We start from the raw sequence: 23,804 nt of genomic DNA on the forward strand, positions 1-23,804 counted from the left end.
TAAATTTTGTAACTGTAATTTTATTATTGTTATAGCTTATATGCTACATGGCCATAAGAATGTGGACTCTCACTCATCTTGGAACATGGCTGCGAGGGTTTGCCTCTGTTTAGACACGAGCATTAGTGAGATCGTTACTGATGTTCAGCAGTAAGGCTCGGCTCAAAGCCGGTGTTCCACTTTATTCCACAGGTTTTGGAATGGTTGAAGTTCCCAGATTTTTAAGGTGGTCTCAGTCTTTTGGACCTCGCTGTATGTCAAATTCTTCCACATTAAAATCGGCAAGTCATTTCTTTGTGGAAATCACTTGGTACACAGTGGGAATTTCATGCTGGAACAGGAAAGGTGCTTCTTTAAAGTGTTGCCAGAAAGATGGAAGCACACAATTCTCTACAATGTCATTGTATACTGCAGCATTAAGTTTTCCTTTACTAGAGTTAAGGATCCTGGCCAAACAGCCCTTGTTCAGTTTTCCTCCTCTACCAGTCGTTACAGCTGCCGCTATGCATTCAGACATTCGCTTGCTTGATTTGATGCACTGTTATCAGTGGGTGTGGCTGACATATCTGAACACACTCATTGTGAGTACTTTATACTTGGTTCTTCAGACTTTTGGCCATGTAGTATATAAGTAGTTCTTGGATCACACATTGAAACCAAAAATCAATAAAAGTACATACTGAATCCCCAGATGTCTTTTTTTTTTTTTTTTTTTCTTTTTTGCTTGGATATGATTTTTTTTTTGCTTTTTTCTCTATTACACTTGTCGCTTAGATAAAGCTAAATAAAGTGTAGTAAAAATATTTATAGCACAGTGCAGTAAGATTTTCAAATTTTATTGGGCTGAAGGTGTTGATTAATTTTCTATAACAGCAGCTCTGATGGTAATGCTGTCTGTAAGGCAAATCACAGGTTTATATAAATAAACTTGTTCATATAGTAAAAGCTCATTCATAATGTTCATAATGTAAAAAAAAATGCAAAATAAAGAATGATGGACAAATCATCAGAAATCAGAAACTAAAGAGTTAAAAAGAAGTAGAGCTGTAACAAGCAGGCAATGTAGATTGATGCATTGATTTAAAAGGCAACGATTGATATAAGGCAACATTCATTAATCTATTATTATCAATTAGAATTAATTATAAATTTTGATTCAAATTATGATCAATTATATTTCTCAATTAGATTCTCTATCCTTGAAAAAGGATAGAGAACTGGTATGTTAAAAAAAAAAATGTCATATTTTGAAACTGATGTCTAATTAGTATTAGCAAGGTGATTTGCCCTTAACATTGGTTACATATTGCTTAGAGGCTACTACATTTAACTGTATAGTATCATATTGTAGAAGATTCATATTGTAGAATCTCCCCCCCAAAGTACTATACCAAATAAAAGCTTCTATTTTGCAAAGTTGGTAGGAAGTAGGCCTTATTTTCTTTCTCTGGTCCTTAAACCTGCTTGTCTGCTTATTAGCCCATGCATCAAATTTTCGTGTCTTAGACAAAAATACTAGTGATTTGTCCACCCATGATGTCTTCACTGGTGTGATAATCAAATACATTTATTGTAGCAGGAAGTTTCATAACTTACAAAAAACAGCAAGCAGCTTCACCAACTGAAGTCGCAATTCAGAATTGGAAAATCTTTAAGTCGCTTTATTTTTTTTGAAAGGATTTCTACTTGTGTGAGCCCTAATTCAGCAACTGGTTGTGCACATGGTTATTTATCAGTGTTTGAATCTGCTCTCTATGCAGGTGGCAGGCATTAGTTCTGTACCTACACTGGAGTGCTTCCGCTCTCTGATGTCAGTCTCTATAAGTTGTTATTGGCTCTACTAAGTCAAATGTTTCTAGATACAAGAGGTGGAGTCGTATATTAAATACATCATTCTGATATATATGGAGAAATAAAAAATGCCTCTTCTGATTTGTCACTGAAGATGTTTGAACATTTCCTGTTATTTTCTAATAAGGTAACAGTGAATGTGATTGGCGGCGCTGCCTTTCTCTCTCTCTCTCTCTGGCTCTCCCTCTCACTCTTTTTCTCTCTAGGAGTCAGAGGTAGATAAGCAGGGCATGTGAAGAGCTGAGAGAGAGAGATGGACATCTGTCTTACTCTTGTTTTTCTGTCATCTACACTCAGGATCACCAAAACTGGCAAGTAAACACCGACTATAAAAAGTGTAAATAATACAAATGTATTTTATGCATTAAAAGGAGTAGAAATCTCCTCATGATACATAATAAATCATAAAATGTCTTTTGGAAAAGAACAAGATGGGGAGCTCTTATTTTTCTAAAAATGTTTGTTTGTTTCTTTTATTACAAAACTTCTTTCTGTTATTCTCTCTCTCTTTCTCTGGTGTACAGACAGCGTGAGGCTGATGGATGGTGGCAGTCAGTGTGCGGGAAGAGTGGAGGTTTTCCACAGAGGACAGTGGGGAACAGTGTGTGATGATTATTGGAATATGAGAGCTGCTGCAGTGGTGTGTAGAGAGTTAGGCTGTGGGGAGGCTGTAGACGCAATGGGTGATGCTCATTTTGGACCGGGTTCAGGACCGATCTGGATGAGGTATCTGGAGTGTAGTGGATCTGAATCTACCCTGAAAAAATGTGGGTCAAGTGGGGGGTGGGTAGATCAGTGTAACCATGAAGAGGACGCTGGAGTCATCTGCTCAGGTAGATTGGACTATTTCTACAGTACATTATGTTTAATGACCGTGTAAGTGCTGCTACTGTAAATCTTAAGTAAACAGTTTTATAAAAATATGTAATTAAGTTTTATTAAATATGTTAACTAATCAGTTTTATTAAAATATTACTAATTTTTCCCAAGGACAAAAAATTAATCTGTGCTTTATCTTATACTTAAATCTTTGACAAATAAGCCTGAAAAAAATGTTGATTAAACATCAACATTGTCTTTAATGTTTTTTTGTGTGTCCACAATGGACTTGGACTTTCAACAAATCTGTCATTTGGATTTGATTTCTTTTGCTTTTCTCACTTCATATTTTAAAGGCTTTATAACTCAACAGACTGAATAACTCAACAGAATACGTATATGTAAAAGTACAGGTAAAACTACATTTAAAAATATATTTTTTTAAATGTAGAACATAAAACAGCAAAATTGAAGACTTTTTTTTCCTTTGTAGAAAGGTTTTGTATGAAGTACAGTGACCACTTGTTACAGAGAATACAGTTAGGGCCAAAAGTTTACATACACCTAGGCTAAATATATTCAAACTGCATTTTTGAGGCACCATACGCAATGCAGAGGAAGTGAAATAGCAAACAGGTTGCTATTTCAATATGACAGGTTCATACTGTAACTCATAAGACATGGGAAAAACAATTGCAAATGGACTTTGCTTCTCCATTTAAAATTTGGCAGACGTTGTACATTTGTGTATATGAAAAGGCAAAGGGTAATACGCAATTGCATTTTCATTTGAATTATGTCACAATTTATACGTCCACAAATAGAAAACAAAATGCTTTTCACAAAGTTTTGTAAATGTAATAAAAAAAATAGAGTGCCTTAAGATTCTTTTCTTAGCTATTATCAGTGGAACCAGGTTGCACCTGAGCTCAATTTTGAGTGTTAAGATTTGTCAATTGGGACATGTTGGTGGTTATTGGTGCTCTGGGTCTAATCAAGCTGATGGCCTTACTCTTAAATTGCTCTTTCAGCAATCAGCAAGTATTTATACCCTTTATTTATGGTGTTGTTTAACACCCATGGCAGTTATTAGAGCCTTGGATGTTCTTCAGTATGATACTTCTGAAGAACTTCTCCCTTTCCTCAATTTAGAACCTTTCAAGTTCTGTCAGGTTTTATGGGGAGTGTCGCTGCATCGCTATTTTCAGGTCTCTCTTGAGAAATGGAAAGAATAAAAAGAATATAATTGAATAATAATTGAATAATATAATCTGACCCTAAAAAAGTCAGAAAGCCATCCACCAAAAGTCAGTTACCAGGTGAGTAGGGCATTAGTCAGAGATGCAAACAAAGTGGCCACGGGTAACACTGAATGAGTTGGAGAGATCCACAGCTCAGATAGGAGAAGTCGTTCATTGGACAACCATAGCATGGATACTCCACATAGCTGGGCTTTATGGAAGAGTGGCAGGAAGAATTATTGAAAAAATTATTGAAAAAAAACATATGAATTCCTGTTTGGAGACTAAGGAAACATGTGGAAAAAGGTTAGCTGGTCTGAACAGACCAAAATTAAAGACTTTGGCCATGACACAAAGCAATATGTTTGTAGGAAATCCAACACCCTGAGAAGACAAGCCCCACAGTAAAACATGGTGGTGGTAGCATAATTTTGTAGCAATGCTTTTCGTCTGCAGGGACTGGGAAACTGGTTAGAGTTCAGGGCAAGATGGAGCCAAATACAGGGCAGTCCTAGAAGAAAACCTGTTCCAATCTGCAACAGGCTTGAGGTAGAGGCAAGAGGTTTGCCTTCCAACAGGACAACAACTCTAAGCATACTGCCAAAAATACATTAGAGTGGATCAAACCCAAGAACCTGAATGTGTTATAATGGCCCAATCAAAGCCAAGATCTCAATCTGACTGAAGCTCTGTGACATCCGTGACTCTGAGACTTGAAAATTGCTGTTCTCCAATGGTCTCCATCCAATTTGACAGAGCTTGAACAAATTTATTACAATAAAAACAATTTTGCACAATAAAATGTTAGACATATTGTGTAAACCAAATGGTAAAAATCCCAGTTAAGTCCATTTCAGTTCCAGATTGTAATACTCCAAGATGTGTAAAAGTTCAAGGGTTGAATACTTATACAATCCACTTTTGTTGCTGTTGCTGGACAATATTATAAAAATATGCAGAAAATGTGATGCATAATCATAGTTATTGTCACAATAACATTTTAGGAATCAGGCTTGTTGGTGGTTCTCGCTGCTCAGGGAGAGTAGAGGTGCTTCATGGGAAGACTTGGACCTCAGTGTGTGATGCTGACTTTGATAAGCAGGATGCAGAGGTTGTGTGTCGCGAGCTGGGCTGTGGGTCTCCTGTAAAGGTACTGGGAGAAGATGATTTTGGCAGAGGTGAGGGCCATGTGTGGGAAAAGAATCTTCAGTGCAGAGGCACCGAGTCTCGGATTCATTTTTGTCCAACATCTACACTCGAACACAACTGCTCCAATTATAGCCATGTGGGACTGGTGTGTGCTGGTAAGTGCTGTAACTTACACAGTTTGTTATAAATTTCTTCAAGTTATTCAAGAATACTCTGTCCATATCTTTCTCTTGGATGACTCTTCTAGTCTGTTATGTCCCTTCCTCATTCTTTCTTGCTCATGTACATTCTCTCCTGCACAGAGAGTGTGAGGCTGATGGATGGTGGCAGTCCGTGTGCTGGTAGAGTGGAGGTTTTTCATAGAGGACAGTGGGGAACAGTGTGTAGTGATAACTGGAATATTAAAGCTGCTGCAGTTGTTTGCAGAGAGCTGGGTTGTGGAGAAGCTGTAGATGCTCTGCATCATTCTCAATTTGGATCAGGATCAGGATCAATCTGGATGGATGATGTGGGCTGTAAGGGATCAGAGTCTACCCTGAAGAACTGTGGATCAGCAGAGTTTGGCATACATGACTGTGATCATACTAAGGTTGCTGGAGTCATCTGCTCAGGTATGCAGGTCTTGACTTCAAATTATAAGGTGAACCTAGAATAATACTGAAAGTTTATTTATTCCTTCCAGTGCTGTATTCATCCAGTGGATGGTCCATGTTTTGTCCCTCTATTCCAGCTAACATAAAGGGATAGAAAAAAAAATGTGAGCCATCAGTGGGCTCTCAGGACTGGTTTGAGAACCCACTGGATTTAATCTACATGTAATTTATTTTGAAACCATAATTATTTGTAATTTAATTGTAATTTAAAATTTAGATTTTAAGATCTAAAGATCCATATACATTTCCAAGCCAAATTATGTTAAGTATTTTAACTCTGTAATGTTCACTCCCATGCTAATATTTTAGAAGTCAGACTGGTTGGTGGTTCTCGCTGCTCTGGGAGAGTGGAGGTGCTTCATGAGATGACCTGGGTTAGTGTGTGTGATGCAGACTTCAACAAGCAGGATGCAGAGGTTGTGTGTCGGGAGCTGGGCTGTGGGCCTCCTGTGGAGGTGCTGGGAGCAGCTACCTTTGGCATAGACAAGGTGCAGGAGCAGACAAAGGAAATTCAGTGCAGAGGCAACGAATCTCAGATTCATTTTTGTCCAACAGCTACACTCAAACGCAACTGCTCCCATTCTAATTATATGGGACTTGTGTGTGCTGGTAAGAGCTTAACATTAACATTAGCTTATTTATATTTTTATTGACTGTATTGCTGGAAGTTACGTAGAATTTTAACAGTCTTTCTTTCTTTGTCTGATTATGCTTGTTCTGTATACACTAAATGGCTAAATGTATGTGGGCATGCACTATATTGATAAAAGTACATGGACATCTGACCATCATACCTATACATTGGCCTTCTCCAAACTGTTGCCATAAAGTTGGAAGCACAATTGTATAGCATGTCTCTGTATACCGTAGCATTAATATTTCTCCTTTACTCTCACTACGGGGCCCAAACATGTTCCAGCATGACTGCCCCTGTGCACATACGAGGTCCATAAAGACATGGTTTCTCAGGGTTGGTGTAGAAGAACGTGAGTAGCCCTCAGAGAGCCCTGACCTCAACCCCAATGAACACCTTTCGGATGAATTTGAACACAGACCTCCTCACACAACATGAGTGCCTGATGTCACTAATGCTCTTGTGGCTGAATGAACACAAATCCCCATAGCCACGCTCCAAAATCTAGTGGAAAGCCTTCCCTAGAGATGGAGTTTATTACCGTCACTACCAAGTTCCAAACTGTCTCTGTTTTAGCAGCAAATGGAGAATCAACTTCAAATTAATGCAAATTAATTTGGAATGAGATGTTCTATAAGTACTTATGGATCTGTTCAGGTGTCTGAATACTTCTGGCCATGAAGTGTATATTTTATTCTTAATAAAGTTTTTCTCTCCTGTCCAGAGGGAGTGAAGCTGGTGGATGGTGGAAGTCAGTGTGCTGGCAGAGTAGAGGTATTTTATAGAGGACAGTGGGGAACAGTGTGTGATGATACCTGGAATATGAAAGCTGCTACAGTGGTGTGTAAACAGCTGGGCTGTAGCGAGGCCATAGATGCACCGGGTAATGCACATTTTGGACTGGGTACCGGACCAGTCTGGATGGTTGTTGAAGATTGTAGTGGGTCAGAGTCTACACTAAAGGATTGTTTATCAGGAGAATGGGGTGAAGATTACTGTAGCCATGATGATGATGCTGGGGTTGTCTGCTCAGGTAAACTATACTCTGTTGTAACAGTTAACTATTTACTGACTGTAGTTCACAACTACTAACACTAACCCCTAATTCCATCACTGTTAATTTTTAGTATGTGCTGACATTATTATTATTATTTTGAATTCAAGTATTCCTTAGGTATGCCATCTATTTATCCATGGTCTAATTTCTCCCATGGTAACATTTTTAGGAGTTAGACTTGTTGGTGGATCTCATTGCTCAGGGAGAGTAGAGGTACTTCATGGGACCTGGACCTCAGTGTGTGATGCTGACTTTGATAAGCAGGATGCAGAGGTTGTGTGTCGCGAGCTGGGCTGTGGGTCTCCTGTAAAGGTGCTGGGAGCAGATGCTTTTGGCAGCGGTGAGGGCCATGTGTGGGAAAAGAAGCTTCAGTGCAGAGGAACCGAGTCTCAGGTTCATTTTTGTCCAACGTCTTCGCTCGAACACAACTGCTCCCATTCCAATGATGTTGGATTGGTGTGTGCTGGTAAGAGCTGCAGGATAAATTAATATAGTCTTATATTCCCTGGCTATCTTGCATTCCCATTTGCAAGTAGGCAGGGAACTAAGATACAAAAAATATGCATAACTATGGGTCTTTGTTCATTTTTCCATTTGTCTTTCTTGAACAGCTGGTGTGAGGCTGGTGGATGGTGGCAGTCGGTGTGCAGGAAGAGTGGAGGTCTTATATAGAGGACGCTGGGGAACAGTGTGTGATGATAACTGGAATATGAGAGCTGCTGCAGTGGTGTGTAGAGAATTAGGCTGTGGGGAAGCTGTAGACATACTCTTTAATGCTCACTTTGGCCCAGGATCAGGACCAATCTGGATGGATAATGTGTACTGCACAGGATCAGAGTCTACCCTGAAGAATTGTGGGTCAAGTAGGTGGGGTGGACATAACTGTCATCATGGTAGAGATGCTGCAGTCATCTGTTCAGGTGAGCTGCATTCAGTCTTAACCTACAAGCAAAACTCTTTTACAGAAATATCACATATTACATTGATTAGCATACTACATTTATTTTATTTGGCTTCTGAGCATAATTAATACATGCTACATGTACAATGATGACATCATTTAAAAAAAAACACACAGGTCACAGAAAACCCAGACTTATGGATGGCCCTCATCTGTGTTCTGGGAGAGTAGAGGTGCTTCATGGAAAGACATGGGCAACAGTGTGTGATGCTGAATTTGACAAGCAGGATGCAGAGGTTGTGTGTCGGGAGTTGGGCTGTGGGCTTCCTGTGGAGGTGTTTGGGGCATCTGTTTTTGGCAAAGGGAAGAGCCAGGTGTGGACAAAGGACCTTAAGTGCAGAGGCAACGAATCACAGATTTATTTCTGCCAAGGATCATTTACTCTCGAACACAGCTGCTCCCATGAAAATGATGTGGGATTAGTATGTTCTGGTTAAGTATCAAGTTGTAACATCTATTCAGATAAAGGCTGCATACATGTCAATTAAAACTGTCAGTGACTAATGGATGACTGATTTGTAATTTATGTGACTCTAGTACATTTCCTCCTTCAATAAGCTCTAAGGTCTTTGTCCAGGTCATACAGATGCACGGCTGGTGAACAGCTTGGACTCCTGTTCTGGTCGAGTTGAGCTCAAATACCTCAGTGACTGGGGGACAGTTTGTGCTGTAAACTGGAATATGAGAGCTGCTAATGTCCTCTGTGGACAGCTGAACTGTGGAAGTGCTGTGGCTGTGTTGGAATCGGACTGGTTTGGGGCAGGGAATGGCCAGATCTGGGCCGATATGTTTGACTGTCAGGGGAATGAGACACACCTGTCACAGTGTCCCATATCATCATGGAGTCGAGCTGCCTGCTCTCATAAACAAGATGCTGGAGTCATCTGTAATGGTGAGCTAATGTTATGTTAATGATTCTTCTTAAATCCTAGCATATTATACACATCATGTAGCAGCAGCACAATTCATAAAATCATGCAAATACAAGTCAAGAGCTTCAGTTAATGTTCACACCAACATCACAATGGAGAAAAAATGTGATCTCGGTGACTTTGACCATAGCATGGTTACTGGGGCCAGACAGGCTGGCTTGAGTATTTCAGGAACTGCTGACCACCTGGGATTTTCATGCACAGTTAAAGATTGGAAAAACTTCACCTGGTCTTTTTCCAACCTTCAACTGTCCAGTTTCAGTGAGACTGTGCCCACTGTTACGTCAGATTCCTGTTTTTGGCTGACAGACATGCAACCCAATATGGTCTTTTGCTGTGTGTGTGTGTGTGTGTGTGTGTGTGTGTGTGTGTGTGTGTGTGTGTGTGTGTGTGTGTGTGTGTGCGTGTGCATGCATGCGTGTATGCGTGCTTCCCTCTGGTAGCGGTAGCCAGTCTGGAAGTCTGTTTCAGGTTGCTCTCTGCTTCCCTCTAGTGATGGCACAAGGCCAAGCTGTCCTCTTACAGTGAACATTAATTGAAACTCTTGACCTATATCTGTGGGATTTTATCCATTGCACTGCTGCCACACTGGAAAACTGAATGAATAAACAATGTACAGGTAATTCCTAATAAAGTGTTTGGTGAGTGTAAAACTTTTTTGAAGTTTCAGTGTCATTCATATAGAAATATTAGGAGTTAAATAACTTTTTTTCTCCTTGAGGTTCATCACTGGCATTTCATGAAGGACGAGTGCGGTTGTCTGGAGGGAGTGAATGTCATGGTGAGGTGGAGGTTTACTTGATGCAGGACTGGAGGAGAGTTCTTTTGCACTCTTGGGGTCTGTCTGAGGCCTCTGTGTTGTGCAGACAGCTGGGTTGTGGCTCTGTGCTAAGCTACAATTCCTCTCTGTCCAAAATTGAACATAGTCAAATGTGTGCAGTAGGTTTTAGTTGCTCTAGAAGTGAAACACATCTAGGGAACTGCCACAGTGCACAGCTTGTCACCTGCCGCTCGAGAGAACGGCTGTCAATTACCTGCTCTGGTAAGAGTTACGACACCTAAAATAGTGATGATAATATTATCTATTCAAGCCTAAACTTAAATTTATGTAATGCTATCTCAGAGTAACCAACTATGTGGTGGAACAACTGTATGTTATACTAGTAACAAATTAAATTAAAGAGCTTCTGTCTTGGGCTAAACTTTTTGAGAAGAACTTCAGGTCATGTAAATGTTTATTTGTGTGTAGGTGTTTTTAACCAAGCCCACAGCTCTATAAGGCTGGTTGGTTCTGGGGAAGATTGTGCAGGAAGGCTTGAGGTCTTTCACAATGGCTCGTGGGGGACAGTGCGTCATGACTTGTGGGATATTGAGGATGCACAAGTGGTATGCAGACAGCTGCGGTGCGGCGTAGCCCTCAGCGACCATGTTCTATCCTGGTTTGGTCCTGGAACTGGGCCTATATGGCTGAATCAGGTGGAGTGCAAGGGAAAAGAGGTATCTCTGTGGGATTGCAGATTTCAGTTCTCTGAAGAGGATGAACGTGGACACCAGGAAGATGTAGGACTTGTGTGCTCAGGTACAGTGTGCTAATTTATGTTGTTCTTCAATTTTTCTGTTGCTTATTACCATTTAGAGTGAGTGCAGTTCTGTCTGGACAGAAATTTATGTAATACATTGACAGCTAATGTAAGTTTAGATTGTAAATGTATATACATACACCAGTTCAAGAAGTTATCTTTCTCCCACCAGAGTTCAAAGAGATCAGACTTACTGAGGGCTGTAAGGGGAATCTGGAAGTCTTTTACAATGGAACTTGGGGTAATGTGTGTGAAAATACGATTGATAAAGAAACAGCAAGTTTAATCTGTCGTGAGTTGAACTGTGGAAGTACCGGCAATGAGTACTTGTCCAAAACCAGACTGAAATCTGCTCCTAATTGGCTGGATGATCTGAAATGTAGGAAGCATGATGCCACTCTGTGGCACTGTCCATCTTCCCCCTGGAGAAATCACAAGTGTGATCATGTGGCTCACATTACATGCACAGGTTGGTAGATCTTCTTTCTATTAACACATGTAAAATGTTCCCTTTCAGTTTGTTTGGTCAGATTAAATAAAGAAAACCGCTACATTGCATGTTAAAAAATTGGGGGACAGCTGACCTTAAAATACTAATTAATGAGCAATTTCTTAAATTTATTATAAGAACATTTTCCAAAAGCAGAATGATTGAGTTAAGGCAGAGACTGTTTGAGTAGACAGACCTCACTGCTTAAAGTATGAATGGGGCAGCGTCTAATGCTCAGTAGGGTGGCTGTATCATGTAAATTAAGTAAAAATTGCAAAAGAAAAAAAAAAAACACCTGGCCAATCAGATTCATAGTTATGGAGAAATGTGCTCAGACTTTACTAGAAGCACTTTGATCACTTGACTGGGGCATGTTTGGTGTTCTTAATCAAACACTACTCAGAAAGTTATATTAAAAAAAGGCAAGGTGTCCCCAAATGATCAAGGACTAACCAGTTACCGTACCATACTCACAGATGTGGAAAAGCATAAGCGTCAACGCCATCTGAGAGACTTTTCATCTGCCTGCCAGAAACAGTGCTCAAGTAAGGACACTTGCAAACAATTAAGTTCTTTGTTCAATAATTGGATGTATTAATAACAAAAGTTAAAATATGCACTTCTCTTATTAGTGCTAACCTTAAACCAGGTGTGTCAAAGCGGCTACGTCTTCTCATGTGGAATGTGTGTATTGTGTGTAGAGCGTCTGCCTCTCAGGCTGAGGGGAGGAGAAGGAAGCTGCTCTGGAAGGCTCGAGCTGTATTATAATGCTACATGGGGCACCATTTGTAGTGATCAGTGGGACATGAAGGATGCTCAGGTGGTGTGCAGACAGCTTGGGTGTGGCCAGGCGGTGAGCGCTGATAGGAAAGGTGCCTTTGGTGCTGGTGAAGGGGTTATCTGGCTGAGCAGAGTGAACTGTAGAGGGAATGAGATTCATCTGTGGGACTGTCTTTATTCCCTGAAGGATCACACTGACTGTTTCCACAAACAGGATGCTGGAGTCATCTGTGCAGGTCTTTTATTTGTTCCAGCTAATATTTCTAAAATGTTGATCATAATGAAGAATGTATTAATGCCTCATTAATCAAACTGGATAGGAATGACTTTATTCTTAAATCATTTGCAAGAGAATTTACACAAGAATTTTGGTCGTTTCATATTAATAACTCGAAAGAAAGCAATCGTAAAGAAATCCATACATTAAGTCCAATAAGGCTAGCCATTCCATTAGGACAAAAGTAATGGCACCCTATAACAGCAAGAGGAATTAGTGGGTGTCTGTGGTAGCTCATGCGATGCAATGGCCGCCCTGCATTACTGAAAGATTTAGCACACACCACTCTCAGGAGGCACTCTTTCACCGTATAGTCTGCATTTTTTTTATTTTCAGCTCTGTGAGCTTTGGCTTTTATGGAGTTTTGTGAACGTCACTAAATATACAGTAATTTAGTGGTAATTTATGGGTAATTGGCATTTATCAACATATGCATGTGTTCACAAAGAAAATCAGAGTTACTGAAAGTTTTGTAAATCTGTCAATAATTTTTAGTTAGGTTTGCCCTGTGAAAGTATTTATTCCCAGTTTTACTAAAAGATTGCGAAATGAGGCCCAAAAAGTGCATTTTGTTTTCATATCTGATTGCCATTATGTTACTTCTGTAAGTACAGACATATCCATTCCTCCTTCTGATGCACTGAAAACAACAACCATCACCACCACCTCCATAAAAGGTAAATTTTTTTTGTATTTCAGCCAGTTTTATGAATCTTTATATCCATTATTTTACAGAGTTTCTTCTGTGTTTTAACCCCATTAGGTCAAAAGAAGAAAATAAATACTACACCAAATACATCAGCAGATATGCTCTCTATCCCTACACTGGCCGTGATTGTGCTAGGAACACTGCTTTTCATAGCCTTGGTGCTTCTAGTTGTTCTGTTCTACCATAGCAGAGTGCTCAAAAGAGGTAGGAGATATTCACATCTCTTTACTAGACTTTGTGGATATTTTCTAAACATCAAGAGTCCTTCTGTCTGTCAATCAGAGCAAGTTAAAGCAGTCTGCCAGCGGTCTTCTCTTTTACTAAACTGGCTCTGCTTCTGTCTCTGCTTCCAGTTCCCTCTAAAATGAGATGTAACTCAATGTCTCAGGCAGTGTATGAGGAGATCAACCCCAGATTCATCACTACAAGGCCCACTAGTTCACCTCAGAGGGGTAAGTGATATGTGGTTTGTTCTACATAAGCCTAATAGAGTCAACTCCATGTTTATTGGTACCATTGTATTAAACTGTATTAAACTTTACATTTAAATTTTTTAATGTAAATTTTCCATTCAAACAGTAGGAGACATTTACATATTCACTAACAAAAATCATTACAATTTTTACGATTCTTTTAAAACAATGGTATTTAAATCAGCATTTAAATAGATACTAAAAAGGTGCTCATTCACAAATTCTTTTAATATTTTGAATAGTTTTAGATGCATCTTTGCTTGGCATTATACTAGATATGCAGTTATACACGTGTCAGAGTTTAGTGTCAGTTTGACCACTTTTTTTCCACTTTTCCCTCCACATTATTTATTGCCTTTCAAACATGTCTTCCATCACTTTTTTGTGTTCTACCTCTGTTCCATCCAACCGACCACAATCACTCCAGGTCTTTTAAAGCCAGCACTTTGTCCAAGGAGATGAAAGAACACAACCTGTACTCACCTGTTTGAGGGAAAACCATAAGAGTGAAACATATTACTTATTGGTTGCTGAATATATGTGCTTGTATCTTGTACAGTGTTCTTAAATACCCAATTTGTGTGTGTGTTTCAATATTTGGAATTGTGTATATTTATGGAGAGGAGAGATGAGGAGAATGTGGGAAAGAGAATGAGCAGCAGCGTAGAAAAGGGAGGGTGAGAGCTTAAATGTATTATGCATTGAATTAATGCATTGTACTGTTTTTTTTTTTTTTGGTCTAGTACCTCTATTTGCTGACCAACAAAATCATTAAAAATACACACATGAAACACACATAATGTCTTATAATGCACCCAAAATCCAGTTTTATGTAACACTTACTGCTCAGTTGCTGTTGATCTGCTGAACATCTCATTTCCTGCTTTGCATTATCAGGAAGTCTCCTTACTGTAGCAGAGCATTCTGGATATGAGCATGTAGATGAAGCACTGTGCTCAGGTAAAAGGGGCAGAAATATTTAAAATGCAATTTAGAATGAATAGACTGCATTACTAAAGCTAGATGTCTAATGTCAGAGCTGTTTTTTATAATCTTAATTAATTAATTATAATCAAAAAATGCATACAGTAAATGCAGTGTTTCAAATCTGGCGCATTTATCTCTTTGGTTCACCATTGTGTGTTCACATGATTTTATTGCCATTACTTTTAATTTAACATTAACATTTAACATTACTATTTAATTTAGGTGATAGAGCAAGAGTCGATTCACCAGAGAGCTATGATGATGCCATCACTGCTGGACTGTTTTTAGAGGACACGGATGGTGTGGTTCAATCCCAGAAATAAATTTATACTTCTGTTTGATTATGATGTCATTTATCTAAGGAATAAAATGGGATGTGACATGGTGTTATCGAAAAATAATCAACCACAAGGTGGTGTGATGTGCCCTGCTGTGAAGCTGAGTTATTGTTACCACCCCAAAGCTGATTATTTTCCTATAACAGCACGTGCTGAAGTGTTTTATTCCCTTTGTACCACAGCAATTTGCCAACAATTAGAATTTTTTTTAATTAAAAGAACATCAAGTCATACTTTTTATCCATTTTTCCATCATGGTTTAATGTTGTGGAACATCCACAAAACAAGTTTCTGTTATCACTAACATTATTATATGCATAATATGCATTATTAAAGTTGTTCCTTCACAAGAATCTCTTTTTTTTTTTCTTTCTCTATCCTGAAGAGTATGTCAGAAAACATAGTTGCAGCTTTCATCTCTGACAGTTACAAAGCGCTGATACTGGAGACTCTTTTCATACCAGTGATTACATTTTTTTTTTTTTTAATCCGTTCATGTGGAGCAATCTTCCATACAAGTCTCTGTGTAATTTGTTACTATAGAAACAATAACATATTAGAACGAGCGTGATAATATAAATCTGTGATTTGCCTTGCAGCCTGAACTGCTGTTATTAATAATTAATCAACACCTTTTGACCAATCAGGAAGGCACATTTACCATTGCTGTGGTATCAACAGGGTTTAAAAGACTATAATTAGTATTAGCATAAAATAATTGCATGTAATGTGATTATAGTGTCTTCTACACAGAATTTGTAATGATATTTATTGCTAAATTTGGACAGATATGACAGAGGACTATGATAATGCTGTTCCCACTGGAATAATCCCAAATACCATAGCAGGTAACTTTTTCTTAATGTATGATATGGAGTTTAAACTAATCAATACAGCAACAATATCAGTTTTGTTGCTTATTGATATCATAATTTCTCTTCCAATGTCACTATAATAGACACAGATGAGGACTATGATGATGTCATCACTGCTGGACAAGATGTAGAGGATGCAGAAGGTTAGTGGGTTATTGTGTATGTTGCTACATTTCAAATGTACAATGGTGAGGAGGTTCAAAGGTATCACACTGAAAGAAAGGACTGGGAATACAAACCTCATGTAATGTAAAATTCTAGATCTAATACAAAGAATTATGTGAATGGCTAACACTAAAACAATATTTGTTATCATAAACGATAATGCTTTTTTTCCCCAAAGATACAGTGGCATAATGTTGGCAGTTACATAGGAGCTAGGAGCTAAAAATGCTGAAATAATTCTTTTCTCATTTCCAAATGCTATGTAGGGCTCATTTTACTGTTTTTGCAAGGTGTTTGAATACACTTTCCATTAAAAATATATTAAAATATTTAATGTTGTGTTTACACCTTTAAAATGGCAAATTTGTTTATTTTTCCAGATTATGATGATGTGGAGGAGCCTCAGAAAGACTGAGAAATACCACCAAATGCCTTTGCTCAGGAGCTACCTTGAGAAATCAGTGAACTAATGATTTCAGTATACAATAGCTCTCAGTTTATATCATTTTATGTTTCCTGAACATTGTTCATTTCATTTACATAGAGTAATTTAAATATTGTAACTATGGTGGAAACACCTGCAGCGTTGTTCAGTGAAATGTCACCAAATTTAATTTCTATTCTCTTTGACTCAGATTTAGTAAATTCACTTGTCAAAAATCTTTACATTGAATAATGTTATTTAGAAAAAAATAAATGCACACAGCTCATTTATGCAGCCAATTAGCCGATTGAAGCCTGATTTGGTGTTTTGAGGATGATGGTTGCTCCAGACACGTCACTCCAATATCTCCCATAGGTGTTCATTTGGGTTGAGTTCTGTTCACTGTGAAGGCCATAGCATATGATTTACATAATTTTCATAATTTTCATCCTCATCAAACCATTCAGTGAGCTGTCAAGTCCTGTGGATGGGGGTGGACTATTCTGATCAGGATATAAATGTTTTATCATAGAGTAAAGGTCAGTCAGAAGAACTTTGTGCTGATTTACTAAAAGGCAGAATCTGAGGTTATCATGGGCACAGACTCATTGAAACTGGACAGTTGAAGATTAGAAAAAAAAAATCAACTGGTCTTTTTCCAGTTGTCAACTGTTCAGTTTTGGTGAGTCTGCCCGTGAAACCCTCAGATTATTGTTCTTGGCTGACAGGATTGGAACTCAATGTGGTCTTCTGCTGTTGTAGCCCATCCACCTCAAGGTTCGGTGTGTTGTGCAGGCTGAGATGCTTTTCTTCTCACCATGGTTGTAAAGAGTGCTTATTTGATTTCCTATAGACTTCCTGGCAGCTCAGAACAGTCTAGTCATTCTCCTCTGATTGCTCTCATCAACAATAGCTATTACATGGACATCAATATTCCGATATTAATTGGAATTTGGCAATATTCTAATTAGTACTGAGTCATGCAAATGCCACAATGCGATTCCCGATTCAGATTAAGACAATATTCTTATTCCCCAAATTCTGATTCTCACCCCTGGAATATGCCTGTTTTAATCCGAAATTTGTTGCATGAGAAAATCCACTGAAAGGAGACTGAGCGCATGCTCAGTCCGCAAGGAATTGTGGGTGCTAACAGATGTTTGGCTGTAAGCTAGGTATTTAGGAAAGGCAACTCAGACATACTTAGAACAACAATGTGTATAGGAATATTCCAAAGCCTGTACGCATATAAACATCGTATTCGGAATATGGCTGCAACCGAATATAGACCTTAAACAGAATTTGATGTGCATGTAAACGTAGTCAATGTGTTTCAGCCTGCAAACCCTCCGCTCACAGGATGTTTTTTGTTTTTCACTGCATAAATGAGCAGGTGTACAGGTGTTCCTATTAAAGTGGATGGTGAGTGTATATAATCAAATAGAAAAGCCACATCATTTTCATGTTTTTCTATAAGACATACACACACTTTAACCACTAGATGGAACTGTACAACATCTCAGAAAATAGCTGTGTTTATATGATTATATGAAGGGTTTTGATGAATGTTAGAAGTCTGACATGAACCTGATGTATTTTGTTCTGTGATGTCTATAGTCTTATTCATATCTTCAATTAGTATATGTAAACATTTTTACTGTCCTAAAGCAATAATTTAGCAATAAAACATTTGAAATGATAATTTGCACAAAAATAAAATGTACATTTTTTTCTTATCACAAATCCATCATAGGTTTTAATTGACAAGACTGACAAGGCTTCCTTTAAATAAGCATTTTGACCAAAAGTGAATTTTCCTCCACTTTACCCCAAATATAGTCCAACAACAAAGACATGTTTGGCATCCAAAGTTTCGCTTCTTTATTTGCACAGGAGCAGTTCCATAAAATAGAAGAATAAGTTAATAAATGTCATAGACACACACTCCCTATTAATCTGCTAAGAATGAAAATGATTTTGGCATTAAGGAATGCAGATTATAAAATGATCAAATGTTTTCTTATTTCCTACATTATCCTCATTGCTGTTAAAAAGCAGACTTCGGACACCAAACACGTCTTTGTTGATGATCTACATTTGGGATAAGAGGAAAAAACACTTTTGGTTGAAATGTTTCTTTACAGGAAGCCTTCGTACATTAGATATGGCTTGCTTTTGCCTGAACATCAGTTGACACGTGCACTGACCCATATTTCAGCTATTCACCTAGTTACCATTGTTATGGATAACTGTCGCATTTATCACATGTCTCTCATTTCTAACAAAGTCCCAGTGTGCCAAGTATGCCCAAATATATTAAGATCAGTTATGCTAAACATGCCTATTATCCGCAGTGGTTCTTCAGTCTGCAGTAGCAATCACGGAATCACAGTGGTGATCGATGCTGGTGTTTTCTGCCGTCTGGTCGCTGTGGGACCAAACATGCACCTATTGCACGCTTACAGAGGCGGCTGCTGCCGATGGGTGTTTCTCTAGAGACTGCAGGAGGCCAAGGACAGCATAAGCAACCCCCATAACTCTTCACATCGCCACATGTGCCATTCCCTTCTATTGTTCTGCCTCAGACTCCAAGTGAAGAATACTCTGATGAGTTGGGAGAGCAAATATTAGAATATTATATTAATTTAAAACATGTAGGAATGCATATCTGCATCATCACAATTACATACTTAGGCTAATAAGGCAAGACTAAGTATTGGTCATTTCTTTCCTTTCAGGTAATCTACAACACATAATTATCTTAAAGCATGTTTACTTTCTATTAGACCACAGAGCTGTTGAATTCTCAAATCTGATCTGGTCAGTAGGTGTTGATTAATTTTCTATAACAGCAGCTCTGACAGCAAGGCAAATCACAAGTTTTTATTAATGCTCTCTTTCTAATATGTTACAGTTTGTATTGTAACAACTTACTTAGGGACTATCGTGGATGCTCCACAAAAAAATTAACAGATTTTAAAACTGTTATTTAACTAAGAACAAAAAAGTATAATTGTTAATATGGGGAAGCTGTATGGAAGGAGCCTCCAGTGTCATTGCTTTGCAACAGTCAATAGGTTTTCCACCATGGGAAAGTCTTAAGGACAGAGGACTTTCCTGTCTTTGTAACATGTCAAGCTGTTTTTTTTTTTAATCCTATTAACCTCCATAGAGAGAAAAAAGAAAGACTTCTGAGGGAAAGACTGATTATAATTGCTATAACCAAAGTCATAACAGGAACTAACTGGAACATTAAACCATACATGGATTAAAAAAAAAACATACCTTTCTTTAATTAAAAAAATTTAATCATTGGCAAATTGCTGTGATATAAGAGGAATAAAAGAGAAATAAAACACTTGGAGATGCATCAGGCCATGTCACACCCCCTTATCATTGATTAATTTCCTCCCCCAATGTTTTATTCCTTACTTTAAACCATTTAACTATTTTTATTAAAAACTCATTCATGCTAGCTATGTGTGCCCTTTTCTGAGATTTGTACACACTCACAGAAAGTATCAACAGTTCAAATTCCCTACACTCCAAGATGAATTGGTCAGCTCTGCCCATAGTGCTAGTGGCTCTCTACTGCTTACCAAATTGAGCAGGGCCCTGCATAATACCAAGGGTATAAAGATTCTTTGTCTGAACATTATGGCCTCAATCTAGCCAAATCCACCATCATGCTCATATTTTCTAGCCATTTATAGCAGGCTAACTACAAATACAAAATCACAGAATTCAGAAAGAGACATCTGTAGAAGTCTGTTACTAGACACCAGCCATAAACCTGCCGCGCTCCACTTCTATCTGTTCGCCTTACATCAAAGTCGATGTCCCTGACTTGCCGTGTGACCTTGAAGGGTCCTTGCCACTTGGCGAGCAATTTGGAGCTCGATTTGGGTAATAATATGGGCACTTTATCTCCCGGAGCAAATTTCCATAGCCGAGTACCCATTATACAGCCAGGATTGATGTTCTTGCACCTGTAGCAAATTCTCCTGTGTTAATTGTCCCAGGATATGGAGTTTTGCTGTCAGGTCAAGAATGTACTGAATTTCTTTTACTATTGACTGTAGAAGGTCCCTTCTCCCAATTTTCTCGAATGACATCTAAGACGCTACGAAGCTTGGGCCTGTACGATAAGTAGAATGGGGAAAACCCTGTGGAGGCTTGCGGGACCTCTCATACTGCAAATAACAGGGGCTCGAGCCACTTATCTCAACTCTGTGCATGTTTTTTTCCTGCCCCAAGTGCCCCACCATTGGAGTATGGTGCATTGCTTGGAATAACATTTCCCGACGGCTCCTTGGGACCAGCAGTTGGGTCGTTTCGTCTTGAGTCTGAGTGTCCTGCGTCACTCGATATAACCTATCATTAATAATTGAAAGATTTGGGTGGGATAGTGCAACATTACGCTGGGTTTGCTGACCATCGATTACTCTTACTTGGCTGAAGGCATGCCTCAGGATCTCGTCACGCAACTGCTCCAAGGGGAAATCTCTGAGGGGAATCGCCGCCAAGAGTGGGGGGCAGAGCCCTCCCCACTCTCCATTTCCCCCCAATGTGGAGCTGACGTTAACAGCCTGGGCACAACCTTCCCAGCCAATGCTGTGCACATTCCACACCATCTCTCGCTATGGCAGGACCCATCCACAAACATTTCTTTTTCATTTCAGGCCAGCCCAGGCCTTACTCCCACACCTGTGTCTCCAGAGTCACCAACCTGATCGGAAGAAGAGACAGACACAAGTGGAGAGGGAGGGGGTGGGAAAACCCAGGATCGGGGAACTGGTTTCTGGGGAATTGGCCCATTTTCTTGGTGCAGGGCGTGGGGGAGGGCAGGGAGTGCGAGAGAGAGAGAGAGAGAGAGGGAGAAGGAGAAGGGAGGGGCTCACCTCACCCCATGCCGTGGCTGCACACTTGAAGAAATCCAGAAATGTTTCTGGATTGTCCTGCAGCCCCATCTTGGACAGCGTGATGTGGGCCGGGGTTCAGGCGGTCACTGGGACCACTGCTGGAGTACCGGCCGGCTGTACCAAGCTCTGGAGCACCTGCCGGTCCTCCACCTGGGCTTGGACCAGGGCCTGGAAACGCTGCTCCTGCTCCATCTGTAACTCAAGAAGGGACTGGTGTTGGGTTTGGTGAATGCCGGCCAGGGATCTCAGCTAATGGCGAGGATTCCATGATGGCGAATCTATCTCACTCTCCAGCCTGGGTTTCAGCACCAGTGTGACACTTGCTCTGGGTCAGGACGAGAACGAAGATACAGGAAGCAGGCTCTTTTATAGGCTGTTAATACTTCACTCGCTTTTCAGCAGTTTTATTTTAAACGACATACACACACGTACACTGCTCAGTGCAGCTCAGCTCCTGCTCAGCTCTCCCTCCCAGGCTCTCATCTGTTTATGCTTTTCACCGCTCACTGCAACAGAGAGCACTGGTTAATTTCTGACAAGTGCATCATCCTTACCACTCACCTTGGCTCCATTCACAAATCAGTGCTCGACAACACCCACACCTCCACAATAATACATTATTGTTTATATAGTAAAAGCTCGTTTATAATGTTCAGAACATTAAAAAAATAAAGTAAAGAATAATGGACAAATCATACATTAGCAAATGGAGGTTCCGGTGTGCTGCCCAGTCCCATTTTTTCCCCAGAAACTAAAAAGATTTTTTTTTAAAAAGTAGGGCTGTAATAAATGGGCAATGTAGACTGAAATGAGTCAAGGCAACATTCATTAGTTTATTATTATCAATTAGAATTAATAATAAATTGATTAATACAAAATATAATTGATCATAAATTGATTATTATTGAAAAAAGGATAGAGAACTGGTACGAAAAAAAAATTCATATATAATTAGGATTAGCAAGGTGATTTGCCCTTAACACTGGTGACATATTGCTCAGAAGCTACTAAATTTAATTGTATCATATTGTAGAAGATTCAGTGATATAGTCAAATTTCAGGAAGTTTCATAAGTCAGATGTTTCTAGATACAAGAGGTGGAGCTGTATATTAAGTACATCATTCTGATATTTATGGAGAACGTAAAAAATGCCTCTTCTGATTTGTCACAGAAGATGTTTGAACATTTGCTGTTATTTCTCTAATAAGGTAACGGTGAATGTGACTGACGGCACTGTCTCTCTCTCTCTCTCTCTCTCTCTCTCTCTCTCTCTCTCTCTCTGTGAGGCTGATGGATGGTGGCAGTCAGTGTGCGGGAAGAGTGGAGGTTTTCCACAGAGGACAGTGGGGAACAGTGTGTGATGATTATTGGAATATGAGAGCTGCTGCAGTGGTGTGTAGAGAGTTAGGCTGTGGGGAGGCTGTAGACGCAATGGGTGATGCTCATTTTGGACCGGGTTCAGGACCGATCTGGATGAGGTATCTGGAGTGTAGTGGATCTGAATCTACCCTGAAAAAATGTGGGTCAAGTGGGGGGTGGGTAGATCAGTGTAACCATGAAGAGGACGCTGGAGTCATCTGCTCAGGTAGATTGGACTATTTCTACAGTACATTATGTTTAATGACCGTGTAAGTGCTGCTACTGTAAATCTAAAATAATCATTTTTATTAAAATTTTAGGAATTTTTCCTAGAGGAAAAAAAATTTATCTGTGCTTTTTCTTATACTTAAACCTTTGACAAATAAGCCTGAAAAAAATGTTGATGAAACATTGGGTTTTTAATGTTTTTTTTTTGTCCTCTGCAGTGGTTGAGTTTCAACAGTTGTAACATTGTTAAAAATCTATCATTTGAATTTGTTTTCTTTTGTTTTTCTCACCTCATGCTTTCTAGGCTTTATAACTCAACAGAATCATTATACATAAAAGTACAGGTAAAATTGAAGACTTTTTTCCCCTTTGTAGAAAGGTTTTGTATGAAGTGACCACTTGTTACAGAGAATACCGTTGAGGCCAAAAGTTTACGTACACCTAGGCTAAAGATATTCAATAGATAGTTCATAACATTATGGTAAATTAAAATTAATTCATAGTAAATGTTTATTAAGTCACATTAAATCACAAACTCCAAAAGATTAATAAACAGGACATCTGATTTTCCAAAGTGCAAAGAAACCATTCAGTTTTCAGGAGGGACATTAGATGACTAGTAAAAATTACATCAAAATTGTATATGGAGGTATGTGTCAATATAAAATGAGCCACATTACTTTAACACTAGTGTTCTGCATGCCAACTTACTGAGTACACCAGGTTTTCTTACAACACGTCCTTCCGCTTTTCCAGCATGGTATCTGGGTGCGTTGGTGCTGGAGATAACTAAAATAAAAAATAACTTACGGTTCTGCCTCTGAGAAATACTTGTCTCTTGCTGTTTTGCTCTTGTGCTTTCAGTTCTCTGTGAGCTTCACCTTTTATGGAGTTTTGTG

General features: G+C 39.1%; 1 protein-coding gene across 2 annotated transcripts; it reads left to right on the forward strand.

Annotated features, from left to right (window-relative positions):
* The first annotated feature begins 1,094 nt into the window (after positions 1-1,094).
* Positions 1,095-19,067, forward strand: LOC113531728 (scavenger receptor cysteine-rich type 1 protein M130). 2 transcript variants are annotated; one of them, XM_053241817.1, is made up of 22 exons: positions 1,095-2,166; positions 2,380-5,215; positions 5,363-5,671; positions 6,023-6,322; positions 7,072-7,380; positions 7,574-7,870; positions 8,016-8,324; positions 8,483-8,797; positions 8,943-9,257; positions 10,019-10,339; positions 10,547-10,876; positions 11,050-11,346; positions 11,844-11,912; positions 12,069-12,383; positions 13,039-13,101; positions 13,188-13,337; positions 13,487-13,585; positions 14,504-14,566; positions 14,816-14,893; positions 15,720-15,779; positions 15,890-15,949; positions 16,352-19,067. In XM_053241817.1, exons 2-22 carry the CDS (start codon positions 4,879-4,881, stop codon positions 16,384-16,386), a joined length of 4,431 nt encoding a protein of 1,476 aa, XP_053097792.1. In that variant the 5' UTR covers positions 1,095-2,166; positions 2,380-4,878; the 3' UTR covers positions 16,387-19,067. The 2 variants fall into 2 exon arrangements, with proteins under 2 accessions (XP_053097792.1, XP_053097793.1); XM_053241818.1 differs by having other exon boundaries at positions 1,095-5,215.
* Positions 19,068-23,804: the final 4,737 nt, after the last annotated feature.

Source organism: Pangasianodon hypophthalmus, chromosome 18 (assembly GCF_027358585.1).
Source record: "Pangasianodon hypophthalmus isolate fPanHyp1 chromosome 18, fPanHyp1.pri, whole genome shotgun sequence".
NCBI lineage: Eukaryota > Metazoa > Chordata > Actinopteri > Siluriformes > Pangasiidae > Pangasianodon > Pangasianodon hypophthalmus.